Source organism: Pimephales promelas, chromosome 1, assembly GCF_988280905.1.
Source record: "Pimephales promelas chromosome 1, fPimPro1.hap1.1, whole genome shotgun sequence".
NCBI lineage: Eukaryota > Metazoa > Chordata > Actinopteri > Cypriniformes > Leuciscidae > Pimephales > Pimephales promelas.
Genome location: NC_142769.1, coordinates 51,515,508 through 51,534,803, shown reverse-complemented (window position 1 = coordinate 51,534,803; position 19,296 = coordinate 51,515,508). Strand labels below are relative to the sequence as shown.

General features: G+C 37.9%; 1 protein-coding gene across 3 annotated transcripts; it reads right to left on the bottom strand.

The window, feature by feature from the left end:
* Positions 1–1,803: 1,803 nt before the first annotated feature.
* On the bottom strand, positions 1,804–18,753 carry hnrnpcb (heterogeneous nuclear ribonucleoprotein C b). Of its 3 annotated transcripts, XM_039649400.2 has the most exons (10): positions 18,645–18,707; positions 16,767–16,800; positions 14,912–14,956; positions 12,267–12,532; positions 11,580–11,652; positions 11,452–11,499; positions 10,787–10,944; positions 10,352–10,465; positions 6,143–6,261; positions 1,804–3,158 (listed from the first exon to the last, which is right to left on the bottom strand). In XM_039649400.2, the coding sequence occupies exons 3-10, from the start codon at positions 14,914–14,916 to the stop codon at positions 3,057–3,059; spliced, it is 885 nt and encodes a 294-aa protein (XP_039505334.2). In that variant the 5' UTR covers positions 14,917–14,956; positions 16,767–16,800; positions 18,645–18,707; the 3' UTR covers positions 1,804–3,056. The 3 variants fall into 3 exon arrangements, with proteins under 3 accessions (XP_039505334.2, XP_039505336.2, XP_088987872.1); XM_039649402.2 differs by lacking the exons at positions 14,912–14,956; positions 16,767–16,800 and having other exon boundaries at positions 18,645–18,753; XM_089131746.1 differs by lacking the exons at positions 14,912–14,956; positions 18,645–18,707 and having other exon boundaries at positions 16,767–16,785.
* Positions 18,754–19,296: the final 543 nt, after the last annotated feature.

Here is a 19,296-nt window from a genome sequence, read left to right as displayed (position 1 = left end):
TTAAACATTCTTCCTAGTTCAGATTTCATCCGTGAACATCATACGCTGCACAAAAGTCCGCCACCATCAATGAATTCGAAGTAAAGGCAGAGATAGCAGCGTTATCTAGCTACTTCCTATGACAAGACCCCTGTTCCAAGGCGGTTTTGACGCATGCTTAGAACCCCAAGGTGAGGTCTAGTCTATGCCTAACAACAACCTAAAGATTAGAAACACAAGTAGTAAAAAACTTTGTGAATTAGTTGAGAATAGTGGGTACGGCAGATGTTTAAAAAGTTAACCATTACCAAGTCTGAACAGTTGGTGGCTTGAACTAGAGGGTTTGAATGACTGAACACAAAATTGAGATGAGCACAAGACAACCAAAAGATACTCAACTTCTCAAACATACATTGGTATTCATGAAAGAACATTGGAGTAAATACCATGTTAATCCTTCATCTGATACTGTGGTCGTACATCAGCCAGGAATATTTTGGGTCAACACTTTTACAGGCTCCCGAGGCCTAAACAGAGAGAGCGTTACGGGTTATGTTTTAACAGGTCCTGTAATTCTGCAGCGACTGACAGAGAGATGAATGTAAAAAAAACATCTCATAAGAAAAAAAGAAGCTAGTCTAGACGTGTTTGTCTGAATCTAGTCTTAAATTCATTAAACAATGGTGCCCTAAACAAACAATTGTGTGCGACCGAAATTCACAGGGTTCTCGAAGGAGAAATGAAAATCAATCACATTGTTGAAGAAACTCTGAAACTGTAATACCAAGCTACTTTACAGGATTAGTTCACTCCTGATTATTTACTCAACCCCCGTTATATCAACGATGTTCATTCATTCATTCATTCATTCATTCATTCATTCTTCAGTTGAAAAAAGGAAACCAGGATTTTCCCCATTTAATGGACTTCAATGGGGTCATATGGGTCGAAGGTCCAAATTAAATACTTCAAAATCGCCAGAAATCGTTGTTTTACCTTAGGCTAAATTAGTTTTGTTGATGGCATTGAACGTTCGGGTCTTCCGCCCACGTGACCTTTTAACGTGATTACGTAATTTGTGGCGCATCACAGCGAGTGAAAGTTGAGCATTTGTGGTTAAAAGTATATATTAATGTTTATTTTGTTAGACAATGAGCCCTGGTTTATCTAGATAAGACTCTTATTTCTCGGCTGAGATCGTGTCGAGACTTTGAAGCTGCACTGAAACTCACATTTGGACCTTCAAACCGTTGGACTCTAATTTGTTCGTTTTCCTTAAAAACCATTTCGTTTTTTCGACTGAAGACAGGAACATCTTGGATGACATGGGGGAGAGTAAATTATCAGGGAAATTTCATTCTGAAGATACGTAAACCTTTAACAACAGTCTGTAAAGTAGTTTGCTGCAGGCAAAAACACATTGAGATTTAATTTCAGTCGACAGCAAACACACACAAATCTACCCCAGATCTAATAAAACCAGAAAAACAAAAGCCCTAAAGAAATCAGCAATGGACGGCAGTAATAAACTCCCCATCCAGAACGATTACATAAAGTGCAGTCTACTGGGAACGCCACTGAATGACTCAAATTAATCAGTGTTTCTTTTAATTAGTTAAAAATCAAGCAAATTGTTTCCCTAAAGTGAACCAATCCCATTGAAAGCCTCTCAAATATCTGTCTCAGCTTGTGCGAAGCCTGCATTCAATTAAATAAAAAATAAAAAACCATGGCATTTCATCATCATCACACTACATGGAAACATTATTGGTAAGACTAATATTTGGAAACAATTGGCAGTCAGCTCCAATAAAAGCAAACGAGTCATGAACATTTGTAGTTTTATTGAAACTTAATACACAAATCAAACAAAAGACGAACAGGACAAATGAAGAAAACAAAACAGCTGCAAACACATCTGGTCTTTATCAGACGCAAACTCACCTTAGTGTCACAGTACACAAACACAAACCAATAGGTAAAATTACATCGACTGTACAATCCAAACGTGTTCTCACGCACTCAGTGACCCCTTATGGAATATAAAAAGGTTTCCTTCAATCATACAGTATGTCAGAGAGGTTAAATAACAGAACTGGGCCACACTGCCGCCCACTGGTCGGCAAGAGTAATACATTTACTCCCAAAATGAGGGAACATTATTGAGCTTAGACACACACAAGAGCTTCAGGAGAGTCAACTGAAACTAATAGTAGCCAAACCAATCTAATGATTGTCTAAGTGTGTGTGTGAAAGAGGACTGCGATGAACGGTGCTTTTCGGATCTGGCCAGAAGGGTTTCACAACCACAAGAACCATAAAAAGCATCGAGAACGAAGACAGACGTTCTTGGGTATCTAAACGCAATATCTTTCTGCACAGGCTGGTTTAAAATGTGAATGGCCGTTCTCGTCACCAACTAACGCAGTGGTCGAAGACTTTAAAAACTACAAACCTGAACGTGTCTGAAGAGGGAACGCAATTGTTTGAGGTTTGACAATCCAATTAGTTTGTAATGGCAGAATACGGTTAGCGCAAACCAATTGATGAGGTACAAAATGCACGTTAGTGTCTCTTTAAGATCTCTAATATCTACATGTGATGCATTCTGATTGGCCCGATCAATTCGTCAATCACTAAAGCACTCTCCCACCAAGTTGATTTGTATTGACAAACTAAGCAGTTTATTTAACAAAACTATTTTTTATTTATTTTTTTGCTCTACCCTTCAGCTCGCAAAACCTGTTAAAAATCCAATCATAAAACATCTAGCTCATTAGCTCCTCCTCCAAACCTCACACACACACACACCGAGCTTTCAGGACGCCAGTCTTAAAACAGCGTGACATGGTAAGGTTGCTGCAAACTTGTGCATTAATGTCAACGTTGAAGATCGACCCTTCCCATCCGGCTGTTCTTTAACGCAGGGGTCAATCGTGCGACGGGTCAGTCTAAAAGTGTCCGTTATCAAGCTGTGGAAATCTGGGAAATGGTTCAGGACTTGTGAAATGAAACTTCAGCTGTGCATTAAGGGTCAGAGGATCTACTCTACATGCATGCCCGCGTGTCTGTGGCGTTTAAGAGTTGTCTCCGTTGGCGCTGTCTCCATCGTCCTCTCCTTCCTCTTGCTCACCCTCCTCTTCCTCCTCCTCATCATCCTCCCTTCCTCGACTCTTGATCTGCACAAACCAAATGTGTGAGTGAATACGAGCAAGGTGATATGGGGTTGATTATTCTAGTCAAGACATTCGTCGACTAGCCGTGCGTTTATTTTAAGCCATAAATCATAATAATGTGCCTTTAATTGCCTATATTAAATATGTATAGCCTAACCAGCACTCAGATTCAAACAAAGCTGGCCACAGCGCACCGGCAAACGTAATGATTATTAATGTGTCGTGAAAAAAAAACCCAGATTTAGACCGGCTAAACATTTGAATCATTGGTTGGTCTCGACTCGTCATCTCTATACATGCTCACTAGGGTTGGGTATCGTTTGAATTTGAACGATTCTGATTCTGATTCCGATTCCTTGTTTCGATTCCGGTTCCTAACGATTCTCGATTCCGATTCTTTTAAGAGGCAGGGTCAAAAAAGTTTAGCTAACCTTGCTAACCAACGGCCTTTCTGAAGGAAATACTCCTTCTGTCACAAATACTTGTCACAAATTTTGCATTTTGCCGAGATTTCGTTAATTTTTAGAAAAGTGAAGCCACACTTTGGACCGCCGACGTAAGCTACTCATGTTCGACTCGCGCGGTTATGCCAACACTTCCGGTAGACGCTTCTTCGTTGGTGTTGTTCAGCGGTTTCTTCTTCCGCTCGGCGGACTGTGAACATCGAAACTAGGAATCGAAATTTTAACTTTTGAACGATTCCGGGAAAAACGAAAAGTTAGTCCCGATGCCAATCGATACTCGATTCTCGATACCCAACCCTAATGCTCACTTCATACGGATTACATAATCTGATAATATTTGTTCATTTAAATGTAAAAAAAAAAGCTTTCTATAGATATTATATAGATATATTTCTGATGTTTGAGGGGCAAATATAGGGTACGCTACACTTTGTTTCAGTTCATGTCTGTGATGCTCCTTCAAGAAAACGAATCGTCAGAAAGCGCCATTATTTTACACTTTTATATTAAATTACATTAACATTATGTACATTATAATTAACTTTTTGGGAAATGCTTAACATTAGTTAACATGAACTTGAGGCAGAGATGCCACGTCTAGAAGTCAAGTCTCAAGTCTTAAATTATTAGGAATTGTCTAATTAAATATGTGCGAATTTGCATATTTAAAAAAAAAAGAAATCTGAATAGCCTATTAGACAAAGCCAGGTTTAAAATATTTTTTCATTGTGTTCACATACAGTAATAGATGGGGGAAAATAGATATTTATGGATATCTACTTTTGTTATCCTGTTATCAGATAGCCTTAAATAGATTTCCGCCATGTTTTTAGAAAAACAATGTTATATAAATCAAGCTAGGAATAATATATTTACAAATCCATCTGTAATAGTCTTCATAATAAAACTACATGACTGGACAGTTTGGTGTATTAGGTTTGGTATATCGGTGCTACTGAAGTGGAGATTTCAGACTTGGAGTTTGAGAGAAAAGTCATTTTGAGAAAACGCAAAACGGGATCTAAAGATTTCCATCAGGCCAATGAGATTGCTCATTTAGAGTTAAATCCCCCCTTTTACTTTCACGATTGGTTGCTGATTAAAAGGAAATGACCATATTTGGATCCGACAACATTGTACAGGAGAGAGAGAGAGAGAGAGCTTTCTAACGATGTCTGTGATGACAGTGCAGATTGCGGAGCAGCGAGATGATTTACTATGCCAACTTTTGTTGAATTTATTAGAAATCTACAATCGACGGTTGGATTGTTTTCCTCCGCTGTGGGCGTGGCCTAAATACGCTCCGTCTCATGCACAGCATGACAAAGGGCGGGGGACATGCAGCTTTTCATATCATACGCTTCCCCAACGTATGCGCCAATAAAAGAAAATAGAAATACATTCAAATGAATTTAGATTTAAAAAGCAATAATTGCATGAAAACAGGTTGCTGACAAGTCTTTTGGGTCGAGTCGCAAGTCAAGTCTGAAGTCAGTGTTTGTGTGACTCAAGTGCGACTCGAGTCCGAGTCTCAAACTCGAGTCCCCATCTCTGACCTGAGGATGAGCAAAACTTCCTTAGCATTTATTAATCTTAGTTAAGATCTATTAATCTTAGATCGCATTACATGCGATCACCGTGATCCGATCAAGCAGATCTGGAGCAAAGTCGACCTGAAGCAGTGGGTTTCCAGTCGGGGGAAAATTTACAGGCCGATATATCGGCAGGCCGATATTATCGGCCGATACAAGGCATTTTCCAAACTATCGGTATCGGCAGTTATAATGGCCGATTAATGAATATTTCAAAAATAAAATAAAAACGGATGAAACACGCTTCAACCATGTCATGTTGGAGTTGTATAGTTTGTCCACCAGAGGGCACTCTACACCGTCCCAGTTGGCAACACTCGTTTATAATGCGCAACTAGCTAACCACAAAGCTAGCTAATGCCACTATCGTCAGTGGAATTCAATGAGCTTTGATAATTAATTAATGAGCTTTGGTTCCTCCTCTGTTCTGTTGCGACAATAAAAGAAACAAACGAATGAATTATCATATTATTTTTTTTAAAACTCATACATAACTAAAAATAACTAATGTTAGGGAAATCTGTTAATGTTTTGTTGTGCGTTCCTGAAAAAAAAATATCGGCCGATATATCGGATTTTAAAACCAACAAATATTTGTATCGGTATCGGCCTTCAAAACCCTTTATCGGTCGGGCTCTAAGGTGCAAGTACCATTAATGTGCAGGTAATTAAAAATTAGCAAGTACTAATAATGTGTATGGATGCCGTAACGGAAACGGTACAGAGAAACGTATGGATTCGAGAACGTGGCCAGAAAAATGCGTGTTCTTCGCAGAAAATGAGCGGTTCTGAAACTTTCGAGTGCGAAGGCGAACATTTCAGTATATTTGCGATGTACTTCGCACTCGACTGTATCGCAAACCCACACAGCTCCCAGTCCCGGAGAGAGGATGGGGAATGATGACCTTACACGGAGATCTCGTTCTCTCACCTCCTCTTCCTCCAGCAGGTCTCCTTCATCCTCGTAGTCGTTCAAATCCGTGCTCTCGCGCTCCTTCTTCCCGCTGGAGTGCTGTGGCGACACCTCCTCTGGTTTAATACCCTTCACATCTGCGCAGAAACACACAGATAATCAGTGATTGTGGAAAGGTTTCAGATCACAATCCATGATCTGAATCACGATCTTCTCAATTTTGAGACGTACGATCCAGAATATCCAGACTGGAACAAGCCTATTGGACTTAATTTAAAAAACCGTATTGCATTAAAGGGCTGGTATAATGCCATTTTCACAAGATGTAAAATAAGTCTCTGATGTCCCCAGAGTGTGTGTATTTAGCTCAAAATACCCCAAAGATATTTTGTAGCATGTTAAAATCTTCACTTTTTAAGGTTAAATAGTAAAAACGTGGCTTTTTTGTGTCTGAAATGGGGGAGTTGGAGGATGCGCCAGCGTCCTATAAGTCTATGGTATAAATCTGGTGTGTGGGAACATGTTGGATTTCATGTGATGATATTTTAATATAACGCTACAGTGGCACTTTGTTTAAATAAGAGCTCCAGTCATATGTTTCCAAATCCTGCACTTTAATTTCAAGTGAAAAAAAGGTACCCTCACTTTTTGGGCATAGAAGCATTGTTGATACTGTTTTTTGTGTTGAGGTTCACTTTGTTTATGGCCTTTGCTATTGCTATAGCCTAATTATAGGCAATGAGGTTTTATGTATATTGACTTATTCATAAAAGACAGTGTTTTAAGAGTTCCTCTTTTTTTCTTTTAAAAGATAGAATTTTTGTAAGAGCTACAAAAGTCAGCAGTTGATAAATGCAAGTTAATTTCTTTGTGTAAATAAGATTTGTGTGATAAAAATGCACAAGTTCTTGTAGACATAGTGATACACATTTATGGAGCGAAGTATGTGCCTAAACCTCACACACAAACAAAACGTGTTTTACTCACACCCAATGATTCACAAACAAACTCAGTGTGGTTTGTAAATACAAAACATCACTCACAAACTAATGCATATTGTTCTGCAAATAAAAAACGTACCTATCAAACAAATACAGTATGCTTTACATATACATAGAAATGTATTTCTTCAATGACCAAAATATCCTGCAAGTACAAACTAAAATCTTTGAAAGTACAAAACAAAATTCTACACATACAAAACAAAATTCTACAAGTACTTAAAGCAAAATTCTACAAGTACTTAAAGCAAAATTCTACAAGTACTTAAAGCAAAATTCTACAAGTACTTAAAGCAAAATTCTACAAGTACAAAGCAAAATTCTACAAGTACAAAACAGAATTCTACAACTACAAAACAGAATTCTACAACTACAAAACAGAATTCTACAAGTACGAAAAACTGTCACGTGACTTTTGGCACTATTTTTCCGCGTCCAGGCAGAATCAGATTTTCTCACAAATACAGTGGAACAACTTCCTCTTCTAGAACAGTAGATGGCGCTAAGATAAGGGATCAATTTGCTCGCCTTTGCCCATGGGAAAATGAGCGGTGAACAGGTGTGTTTCTGTCCAACTTTATCTATAATTAACCTTATTGAGGTTTTGGAAAATGTTTATTATATAGACAGAAATCCACATTAGCACTTAGTAGTAACGTACTCCACTCTAGGATAAGGGAATCTATAAGCTGAAAGCTGCCATCATGTTGCTTTTACTTTTTGTAAAAATGTTTCATTTACTGAATGACTCTATTTCTTTCGTTCTCCGTAAATTAATGAGAATTAATTTCATTTAATTGAAAGGGTCCCACTTATTCATTAATTTAGTTGGAATTCAGTCAGCGTAACTGTTAATGTAATAAAATATGGAAATGAACAAAACAATATAGGCCTACAGTTGTTTCTTCCTTGTGATGTATTGTCCAAATTATTATTTTGGACAGACAAATGAAACCCTCCTTTCAATTAAATTAAATGGTCTCATTAATGTATGGAGAACGAAAGTAATAGATTCGTTCAGTGAACATAATCACTAATTTAGTCATTTCACACGCCTCTTATGTAGATTATTAGCCTAATATTATTTTTTAAAGCAACATATGACATAGATTTCAGCCTAGATTCCCCTAGAGAGAGTGAAGTGCTAATAGCGGTAATATGGATTTTTGTCAAGAAATAATTAACATTTTGCAAAAGAAAACCTCAATAAGGTTAATTATATAAAGTAATACAGAAACACACCGTTCACCGCTCATTTTCCTCAGCTGTAGTAGGCAGTGTTGGGAAAACGTTTTTCGTTACAGAATAAATGCCCCAAAATGTCATTTGTAACGTATTCCATTACATTAGCTACTCAATCTGAGGGATTACATCCGCATTGAATTGCCTTTTAGAAGTGTAAGAATTGTGGCCATCTAATTCTGTTTACTAAACTGGGCTATTCTGGTGGGTGCGGTGATGCGGTGGTGACGCGTGTAACATGTAGGGTGGCACTGCCAATAAAGCACCTTAAAGCTGTCACAAAGAACCGGCAAAAGATTATGAATAGGCTATGTAAAATATAGCAAGAAGATATTTTAATTGTTTATTAATAAACAAGTGTATCTTTGTCAGTGTGTCGGCTGAAAACATGAAGTTGACAATGCTGACTCGCGATCTTCGCCGTGAACGCGCCAGGATTAATAATCTAGCCTACAAGACGCTTGTGAAATGACTAAAGTAGTGATTATGTATACACTGAACGAATCTATTACTTTCGTTTCGTTCTTAATAATGAAAACATTTAATTTAATTGAAAGGAGGGTTTCATTTGTCTGTCCAAAATAATAATTTGGACAATACATCACAGGGAAGAAACAACTGTAGGCCTATATTGTTTTGTTCATTTCCATATTTTATTACATTAACAGTTACGCTGACTGAATTCCAACTAAATTAATGAATAAGTGGGACCCTTTCAATTAAATGAAATGTTCTCATTAATTTACGGAGAACGAAAGAAATAGAGTCATTCAGTAAATGAAACATTTTTACAAAAAGTAAAAGCAACATGATGGCAGCTTTCAGCTTATAGATTCCCTTATCCTAGAGTGGAGTACGTTACTACTAAGTGCTAATGTGGATTTCTGTCTATATAATAAACATTTTCCAAAACCTCAATAAGGTTAATTATAGATAAAGTTGGACAGAAACACACCTGTTCACCGCTCATTTTCCCATGGGCAAAGGCGAGCAAATTGATCCCTTATCTTAGCGCCATCTACTGTTCTAGAAGAGGAAGTTGTTCCACTGTATTTGTGAGAAAATCTGATTCTGCCTGGACGCGGAAAAATAGTGCCAAAAGTCACGTGACAGTTTTTCGTACTTGTAGAATTCTGTTTTGTAGTTGTAGAATTCTGTTTTGTAGTTGTAGAATTCTGTTTTGTAGTTGTAGAATTTAGTTTTGTACTTGTAGAATTTTGCTTTAAGTACTTGTAGAATTTTGCTTTGTACTTGTAGAATTTTGTTTTGTACTTTCAAAGATTTTAGTTTGTACTTGCAGGATATTTTGGTCATTGAAGAAATACATTTCTATGTATATGTAAAGCATACTGTATTTGTTTGATAGGTACGTTTTTTATTTGCAGAACAATATGCATTAGTTTGTGAGTGATGTTTTGTATTTACAAACCACACTGAGTTTGTTTGTGAATCATTGGGTGTGAGTAAAACACGTTTTGTTTGTGTGTGAGGTTTAGGCACATACTTCGCTCCATACACATTCTCCTTTTTTTGCCAAATAAATGAAAAGCATGTCAATGTCTTCTCTCTTGCTCTATCAAAACCTAGCTTTCCTCTGAGACAGTCCCAAAATGTGCTTAAAGTCAAGGAGTCAAATTCAGTTTGTGCATGATTGCATGAATATCATTTTTTTATACTCTATCCTAAAGTGTGGATAATTAAGCTATATATCACATGCTGAAGTACATTTCTGGAGTGTTTAAGAGAAAAAGAAAAAATATAACAAGAACCGTGACACTAAAACCGTGATACAAAGCGAATCGTCGGTTTCGTGAACCGTGCCACCCCTAATACGCAAGATCACTCATAAGATCACTCTCAACGATAACTTGAGAAGTAGTTCATGGACATCTTCAAGATCGAGCACGATATAAAATCGTCAGATTGAAAGTAAAAGTGGTCATTGCACAACAAACCAGACTTGTGAAAGTAAACGGTCTCGCACCTGATTTCTTGCTGTGGTCTCTCTCCATGCGCTCCAGGCTCTCCAGCAGATAGTCCACTTTGTGTTTAATCTGAGTAAGTTCCTTCTTAATGGTTTGTAGATCAGCAGTTTTCACTGCGCACACACACACACACACGCTCATTAGCCCAAATGTACACTACTGTATGATGTACACTAAATAAAGTATAAACACTGCTTGTGTGATGACTAAATACATTAATGTACATTTGAAGTGGATCAAACTCTTTCATCAAAGTTAGATGAGTTTTGAACAAATTCCCATTCTTGTCTTGTGGTTTTTGATCCACTTCAAATCTTATCTACTACAGTCTACTCTGGAAATATTATTTTTCCATTTTTATCTAAACCTGAAAAATACTAAAATTGCTAGGACCTGTGAGGAACAGTGTGTGTGTGTGTGTGTAAAGCTCTCACTGGTGCGTGAGGTGCGCTGGCTGCTCTTGGAGGAGAAGCTGCTCTTGGTCCTGCGACTGCCGCCGCTGACGCTCACCCGCGCGCGCTTGGACGGGATCACCGCTCGCGACAGCGGGGGAGGGGGAGGCGGCGGGACGCGTGACGGGTACGAGTACATCCTGAAACACACACTCATATTAACACACACTCAGAGAATCGAGCACTCCATCAAATCCGGCATTAAACGCCGTTAAAGGTGCAGTGTGTGATTTTTTTTTTGTGATGACATCATCTGAGACAGCAGAGAGTAGCCAGTTTATCAATGAGGTTTCTTTATAAAGAAATGAAGAAATTCAGTAATATTATGTTATTGCGATTATTATTGTTACTTGTTCATCATTGTGTCAGTTTTTGCACCAAGAACACAGTGACAAATCGCGTTTGTCCGTTTTGGGCCACCGTAGAAACGTGTCAAGCGGACCCACTGTGTGTGTAGAGAGGAACAGGCATCCAAATTCTCATTCTAAGGTAACGGTTCATTATGTAAGGTCTTCATACACCACTGAAAACATAGGTATGCGTATTATATCGCATTTCTTAGATTACACACTGCACCTTTAATGAATAATGAATAAAGCATTTGATCAAATCAAGCTTGCATGAATCCTTCAAGAGCGAGCGCTCACCTGTCATAGTAATCTCTCTGAAAGTCATAGTCCAGATCAAACGAGGAACTGTGGGAGGAGACGGCAAAGAATTAAAAGCGGAAAATACTTAAACTGTATGAAATAGAATAACAATATAAAATGCAGACCTGTACATATCTCCAGCAGAACGTTTAATAGTCTTTGACCGATGGGGTTTTGGCTCACCGGCCAGATTAATATCTAAAAATGCAGAAAGAATAAACATTAAACCACGAGACAAGTCGATTCGGATTAAAGCGCCAGCTAAAGAAATGAATGTAAATGTAAACATGAGGTGCACATGCATGTAGACATTTAGCACACATATAAAACATCTTGGAATGGTTCGACTTGACTTTACAGAATGTTAATACTTTTTATAAGATCATAAAAAAAATTGTATTTTGTTTTTATTTACAACTGCTATTGTAAAATATGCTATTTCCATAACTTCCACCTCAAAAGTAAATGCATATTTTCCATACATATAGCCAATTCTTACGATTTTGCTGTGAAAAATTAACTTAAGTTGTTTTTTTTACATTTTACTAATGAGAATTTGGATGGAAGCATGCTAAAATGTCATGAAAATTATGTCAGAAAGCAAAAATTTAAAGTTCCTAAAATTACGCTTAATGCTAAATTTTGATTTTCAGAGGACATTTTTGTGAGATTTCCCACTGACTTAAACGAGGAAATACTCAAAAACTGCTTGCCAAATTCACATTTACTTGACATTTCAAATCAGCAACTAAATGTACACTTTAATAGGACTGTCGATATCCGATTTAGTTGCTGATTTGAAATATACTTACCGAGCACCTGTCCGACGATCATCCTCCCGTCTTCTCCGCTGACCGCCGCTCTGGCGTTCCTCTCATTGGCGTATTGGACGAACGCGAAGCCTTTGTGGACGGAGCAGCCCACGATCTTCCCGTACTTACTGAAGATGGCCTCCACGTCAGCCTTGGTCACCAGCATGGTGTTGAGGTTCCCGATGAAGACCCGGGAGTTCAGCGAGCGCGGGTCCGTCTTGTTGGTGACGTTACTGGCCATCAGGCTGCTGGTTGTGGGGGAATGTCTGGGCGAAAAGAGAGGAATGGAAGGGGTGCAGAAGATTGACAAAGAAAAACGAGAAATTAGCTTGTCAAGAACAACTCTAATGGCCTCAGTAGCCGTTTCCATCCAAAGTTGCGAATTTAACCATTTTCAACTAAAAAATGCGTTTTGGCCGTTCATTTACACGACATCGGCATTTTGGGTGCCTGCAAACGTAAAGTTTGGAAAACAGGTTTCAAAGGCTATTTTTACATGGAAACGCGTTGCGTTATCACTTTTTATTCTGCGTTAAGACAAGCGTTATGGGTGGGAAATCCGCGTGCATATGGTGACGCAAAAGTGTGTGAAATTCGATGTAGTATGCACTCCAGGCCGCTAGGTGGCGATGTGGAGCACTGTCTGCACACAACCTTCGCTGTCTAGCAGCCTTTTGCGTTTTTACGGAGCAGGGGCGGTGGAGCATTTAAGATTTCCACTCTTTTTTGCGTTTTTAAGCCCCCAAAACGGCGTCACTGTGTAAACGAAAGGCACATCCGATAATATATTTTCCCCCGCAAACGTCCTCATGTAAACGAGGCCAAATGCAAGTTTTTGAAAACTGTCTCCATGACGTGAATCTCTGAAGTTGACTTCATGCGCAGGTGTATTACGTGTTCAGTCTATAGTGTTTCATCGCCATCTGGTGGCCTGGCAACAGAACAGCGTTTTTAGCCGTTTTCACTGATCCGTGTGAATGGGATTGTTTTGACAATGGTGCCCCAGACAGCAAACTGACATTGAATCAACGTGGAAACGACGTCTCTCATGACATTGAAACAACGTTGATTTTGCTCATCGAATTAACGTTGAACCAACGTCAGACGCGGCATTCTTCAAAGCTAAATGAAAATCGAAAATTGGTTTGCTTTCATAACGTTGAAACAACGCGTTGATTTCAAGTTGATTTTCCGTTAGTTTTGAAAGAATGACGCGTCTGACGTTGGTTCAACGTTAATTCGATGAGCAAAACTACGTCAGATCAACGTTGTTTCGATGTCATATTTCCACGTTGATTCAATGTCAGTTTGCTATCTGGGGCCGCCTATACACGGAAACTCAAAGGAAAAACTACAAACTTTCATTTTGGCTGTTCATTTGCATGTCAATGGCATTTTGGGGGCAAGAAGACACAAACTTTAAAAAATGGGTTTCAAAACTACCCCAACGTAGTCCGTGTGTAAACTACAAAAACAGGAATTTGTGAAAACGGTTACGTCACGCTTAGTCTATAGGCACTAGTGTCTTTACAAATTGACATTGCCATGAACATGGCAGCAGAAACCAGCGTTTTTAGTCGTTTTCGGGGATCCGTGTGAACGGGGATCGTTTGACAAGGCAAAAACTCTTCCATTTTTAGTTCATTGTTGTCAAGTAAACATACCCTAAAACAACATTTGAGATGCTGTGTAATGAGATGCAAGTCCAGTTACCAGATCAAAATCAGTTTTTTGTTGTTTTCCATAATAGTTAATGCGCATGTCCTCTTATCAGATACAAAAGTGCATACTTTATGCCTATTTTAAGATTTTTTGTTATTCAACGCCTCAAAATTCACAAAAGTAGACGGAAACGAGCTAGTGAGATCGGATCAGTTCTGGAGATAGTGTTCAAGTCAACATGAAGCAGCCGCAACACATTTTATATCTATGATAATATGCATTGTGGAATCACTCAAAATAAGACCAGAAACACATTATTATTGAGAAAATGTGGTCCATTTTAGTTGCGTGTTGACTTTAAATTAATTCTTACAGAACCATGTGAAGATTACAGTCTAGTCCATTTGCATTTAATTAATATACCAGAAAACAAGACATACGAGATAAAAACAAACATTTCCAAGATATATAGTTTGAAAAAAATCAAGATTAAATGTTTAAGCATTGGTTTCATAAGTTATATCAACTAGTATGCTTAAAATCAGAGCCACGGCAGCCATATATGAAGCTTTCCTAGTGTGCTTAGGTAAACATTTGATTCACATATCAACTAGAAAGGCTTGTATGGTGTAGTTTATGCAGTTTGTTGGGCAACGACGTTCACATCTTCACATCAGGACTGGGCGAGTGACGTAGAGATTTATGGGCTGACTTTAGTATACTGCATGCAAACTAAAAATCCAGAAGTGAAATGAATCATCCAGGTGTTTTATTACCGCTTTGATGAAGACTAATATGCATGGAACTGTCCTTAAAATGTATCTGGTTTTGTGAAGTACTATGACACTATGTGTGTGGATCATTTTCAGCGCTTATGGCACGTTTGGAAATATCTTTGGACGCTTAGACCGCCACATAAGGTTCACATTGAGATATTTAAGTGTGCTGAGGGGGATGCTGGGGGTTGAATAGTCAGAACTCACTCCATTTTGTCTGTAATTCAGGTCGAGTCGTCTGTCTGCCTGATTCTGTTGGAGAGAAGAGGGTGGTTATTGGACACCGTTGAGCTGCTGCTCAGCAGTGCATTGTGGGTGAAGGTCGTACTGTGTGGGTGGGTGATGTAACAGACGTCACAGCAATTTTAACACTCTCCCAAGGTCAAACACGCAGTCTAGTGTTCGGCTGATGCCACCCAGTGGTTTGTGTAAAAACTTGAGGCAAAGAAAATGAAATCCAGACAGATATCCCAAATCAAATGAAACTAAAGTGTTATTTAAACTCATTAAAACCACTCAATCCCAAACTAAAACCCTTTTAATTTAGGAGAGAAATGTGTCAAAAAGAGTGACGTTTCTCCGCCACGTGACGAAATGACACATCAAATCCTGCGCTAATGAAAAAAACCCTTTGAAACGCCACCAAAGGAGATTAAAGATGCCTATCAAGTGATGCCCTCGGCACAGCTTAAGACACACCATTAATCAGAGATGAATATCAGTGTGTCTCTAAGACATTTCAGTATTATAATATCAAGTTTAAGGTCAAAGAGAGTTAGAGGTCTGTGCAAATGAAAAACTCAAATTCTCCCCAGGCTTCATGATAGATAGAACAAGAAACATGAATTTTGGGAAATTTGGGCCTGTAATTGGTTTGATATTAACATTACTGTATAAATGCAAATTTAAAAATGAAGACCATTTGAATGTCTTAATATTAAATTGTCAACAGTAAAATGTGCTGAAGACAATATTGTTTCCTCATTGGTAGGGTTGGGGTATCGAGAATCGATTGGAACCGGGACTAACTTTTCGTTTTTCCCGGAATCGTTCAAAAGTTAAAATTTCGATTCCTAGTTTCGATATTCACAGTCCGCCGAGCGGAAGAAGAAATCACTGAACAACACCAATGAAGAAGCGTCTACCGGAAGTGTTGGCATAACCACGCGAGTCGAACATGAGTAGCTTACGTCGGCGATCCAAAGTGTGGCTTCACTTTTCTAAAAACAAAATCTCGACAAAATGCAAAATTTGTGACAAAAGGAGTATTTTTACAGAAGGAGTATTTCCTTCAGAAAGGCCGTTGGTTAGCAAGGTTAGCTAAACTTTTTTGACCCTGCCTCTTAAAAGAATCAGAATCGATAATCGTTAGGAACCGGAATCGAAACAAGGAATCGGAATCAGAATCGTTCAAATTCAAACGATACCTAACCCTACTCATTGGTGGAATGGTGGGTATTTCAGGATTAATGTCTCAATAGGAAAAACTCAAGACCGAATGATAATTACAGTAAACATTGTTTTCACCCCTGACAAATGAAGATGCAATGGTGCAATGTGGGCATTTCAGAACGAAAGTTCATGGGAAATCAATGTGTGAATTTTAAATAATAATAACTTTAATTTAGTTGTACTTTAATAACTAAAATATTGTTTTTGAAGCCTCTATCATGGCAGCCAATATGCTGAAGACTCATGGGGCAGCGGAAGACAGAAAATATGTTTAAATGACATGAAATGAAAACAAAGTAGACATAAACTTGCAATTGTCCTCTATAGTACACTACCACGGACTCAAAATAAGACCTCGGTATCAAATGTTGGGATTTTTCTGTAGGTGTGAGTGTCTTTGGTCTTGTTTGCTTTACTATGAAATATCTCTAATTGAACTTAAACAAAAATGCACAGGTCTATACACTATTTATGAAGTATTTTTTAAACTATGGCAGATTTAAAAGGTGACGAAAGCAAGTAAAGGCTACACACAACAAACGGGAGTCTAGTCTGCAGACTTTTCAGGAAGATTGGTGCGGAAGTGGAGAATAAAGTAAAACCAACTTACGGATTGACGAGGGTCAAAAAAGCTGCCTCAAAAACTACAAAAAAAGCAAAATGAATAAAATCAGAAATGAACATCTCACTAAAGAAAGGGGAATGCTTTTTTTGTTTGTTTTGGGGTTTTTTTTAACTGGGTTGACAGACCTGAAGTCTGGCCAACATGATAGGGCTAATCCATCTTCATGACAGAATTGGTGTACATAATGTTCACTTGATTATGAAAGTGGGACCTTCTTGACTTTAAAGCACATGTATGTTGATGTCTATACAAAGACATTGTCTTTGTGAGTCTAGACCAGGGTTTCCCAAAGTGTGGGTCACAAGTTCTGTGAAAAATCTAATTTAATCAAATTAAAATAAAAGATAACACTGAATCAATCCCATTGCATTAAGTTGTAGTCATCCTGTCTTTGCGGTCACATCACAACACTTGTTTCTTTTGATAAAGCAGACAGAGAAAATAATTAAATTATAATAATTATATAAACGATGCAATTCCTCTCCCCACATTTCATAACCAAATGCAAGGTTTCATTTTATATAAAAATATAAAACATTATTGTGAGTAATCATAAAACAGGTTTGAGATGATAAAATATACCTAATGTAATGAACCCAATATCTCAGGGTGTGTATGATTCTCAAGTTTGGGAACCCCTGATCTACACATATATTATTGATAAAAACAAAACCTGCTTTAGCTGGAGTATGATGCTGATGTGTGCCTAGTGGTGAACATGATTTGGTGCACTTTGTATATTTATATTAGATACTCGTTTACCAAAACAATAGACAAATACTTGTATAATCTATATCAAGCAGAGAAAGAAAACAACAAATTTAACTACTGTCAGGTGTGATATTGCATTGAAAAAATTTGTGCAAGTCTTACACTAATATGCAAGTGTGTGTTTGTGGGGAGGGAGGACATAAATATAATGTTCATATCATCAAGTCCTTCTTCATGGGCTGAAATTTTGGATTACACACAAATAGGATGTAATATCTAATGTAGAATAGATGCATGGGGCAGTTGAGCACATGAGCGAAGGCAGAAAGACTGATTCTGGCCCACTTCTTGAAACATTTATTAAATAAATAGTAATGCAACCAGCTCAATTTATCATTCTTGATGTACTTTTAATGGAAAGATTGACCGTTTACATGATTTCGCATAGACCTTGCCTTGGATGCAAATGTAAAAAGTGTTCAAATGGTCCATGCTTTGAAATAGAGAATTTCATGAGGCAGAAAACGTGTTTTCTCAGTCCATTAAAAGTGCTGAAACAATCTGCAAAAACGTCGCCTGAAAATTCAATCGACACGATTCTGGAACGCAACGACCCTCAAAAATAGGAGCAAAAATAACGCCCAAATAACCGTATTAAAAAGGCCAAGCTCAGTCCAAATGTCTACAGCTGAATAAAAATAGTCTACTCGTGTTGGGGGAAAACAGTCTGTCATCTTAAAAATGGTTTTAAAACATGATAAATATTCTGAATCCAGGACATGGAGGGAAAAACGACCCCATCTTGAAAACACAACCACCGGTCCATGAGACATTTCCTCCACAATAACTTAGAAAAACAAAAACAAATAAACCAGCTGCTCTAGCAGTAGTCCTGCAAAAAAATGGGGTGAAAAATAACTCCTACTTTGAAAAATAAAAATTAAAATGGTGCGGTCCTCTCAAAGCATATATGTTCTTTTTTTTCACTGCTCTACCACGGCATCACAAAATGTACGCCACCAAAGCCAAGCAGAAAATGACCAGAAAAATGCATTAAAAATAAAAAATAAAAACCACAAAAATTCTCCAAAGATAGTTCAAAGTCAGTCAAAAATAAAAAGTGACAAAAATCTCTCGAATCAAAATACTCACCGGGAGTTTAAGACTAAAAATGATTAAAATTCGGTGCTGTACTGTTTTGTGGATACAGTCCGTACCAGCTCGTTCAGTAGACACCGACCAGACGAGTGCACGAAATGGCGTCGAGCAAATGCGCACTGAAGACAAGCCCCGCCCTGCTCTACATATCCTGGAATCTCATTGGCTGCTTTTCAATACGCCGCAGAAACAGATGGCACCGATTGGTGGATTCACGGGTCCATCTATTTCACGCGTTTCTTTTTAAATAAAGAGCACGTCTGATTGGTGGATGGCGGATTTGCTTCGCTGCGTCCTCCCCTCAGAGCAAGAGCACTATAATCGCTTTTACAAAAGATTTTCATCTCATTTTTTTTACAGTAAGGTCGTTGAAATTGAAATAAAGTCATTCACAAAATTAAAATGTACTATGGTAAACCACATTTTCTTATAAAATAGTTATTTTTACTACAATAAACCGTGGTAAATGTATTGTAAACAAAGTGAAAGAAACAATGCCACCTTTATATATCCCTTCAAATACAATTTGTTTCAATGAAGCTTATAGTGAAAAAAAAAAACATCAAATAGTGTCATAGTCCAGCTTAAGTAAGTTCAGTGTTGGTTATATTTTTCTTGGAAAAAAAAAGTTAATTTAGACCGTAGC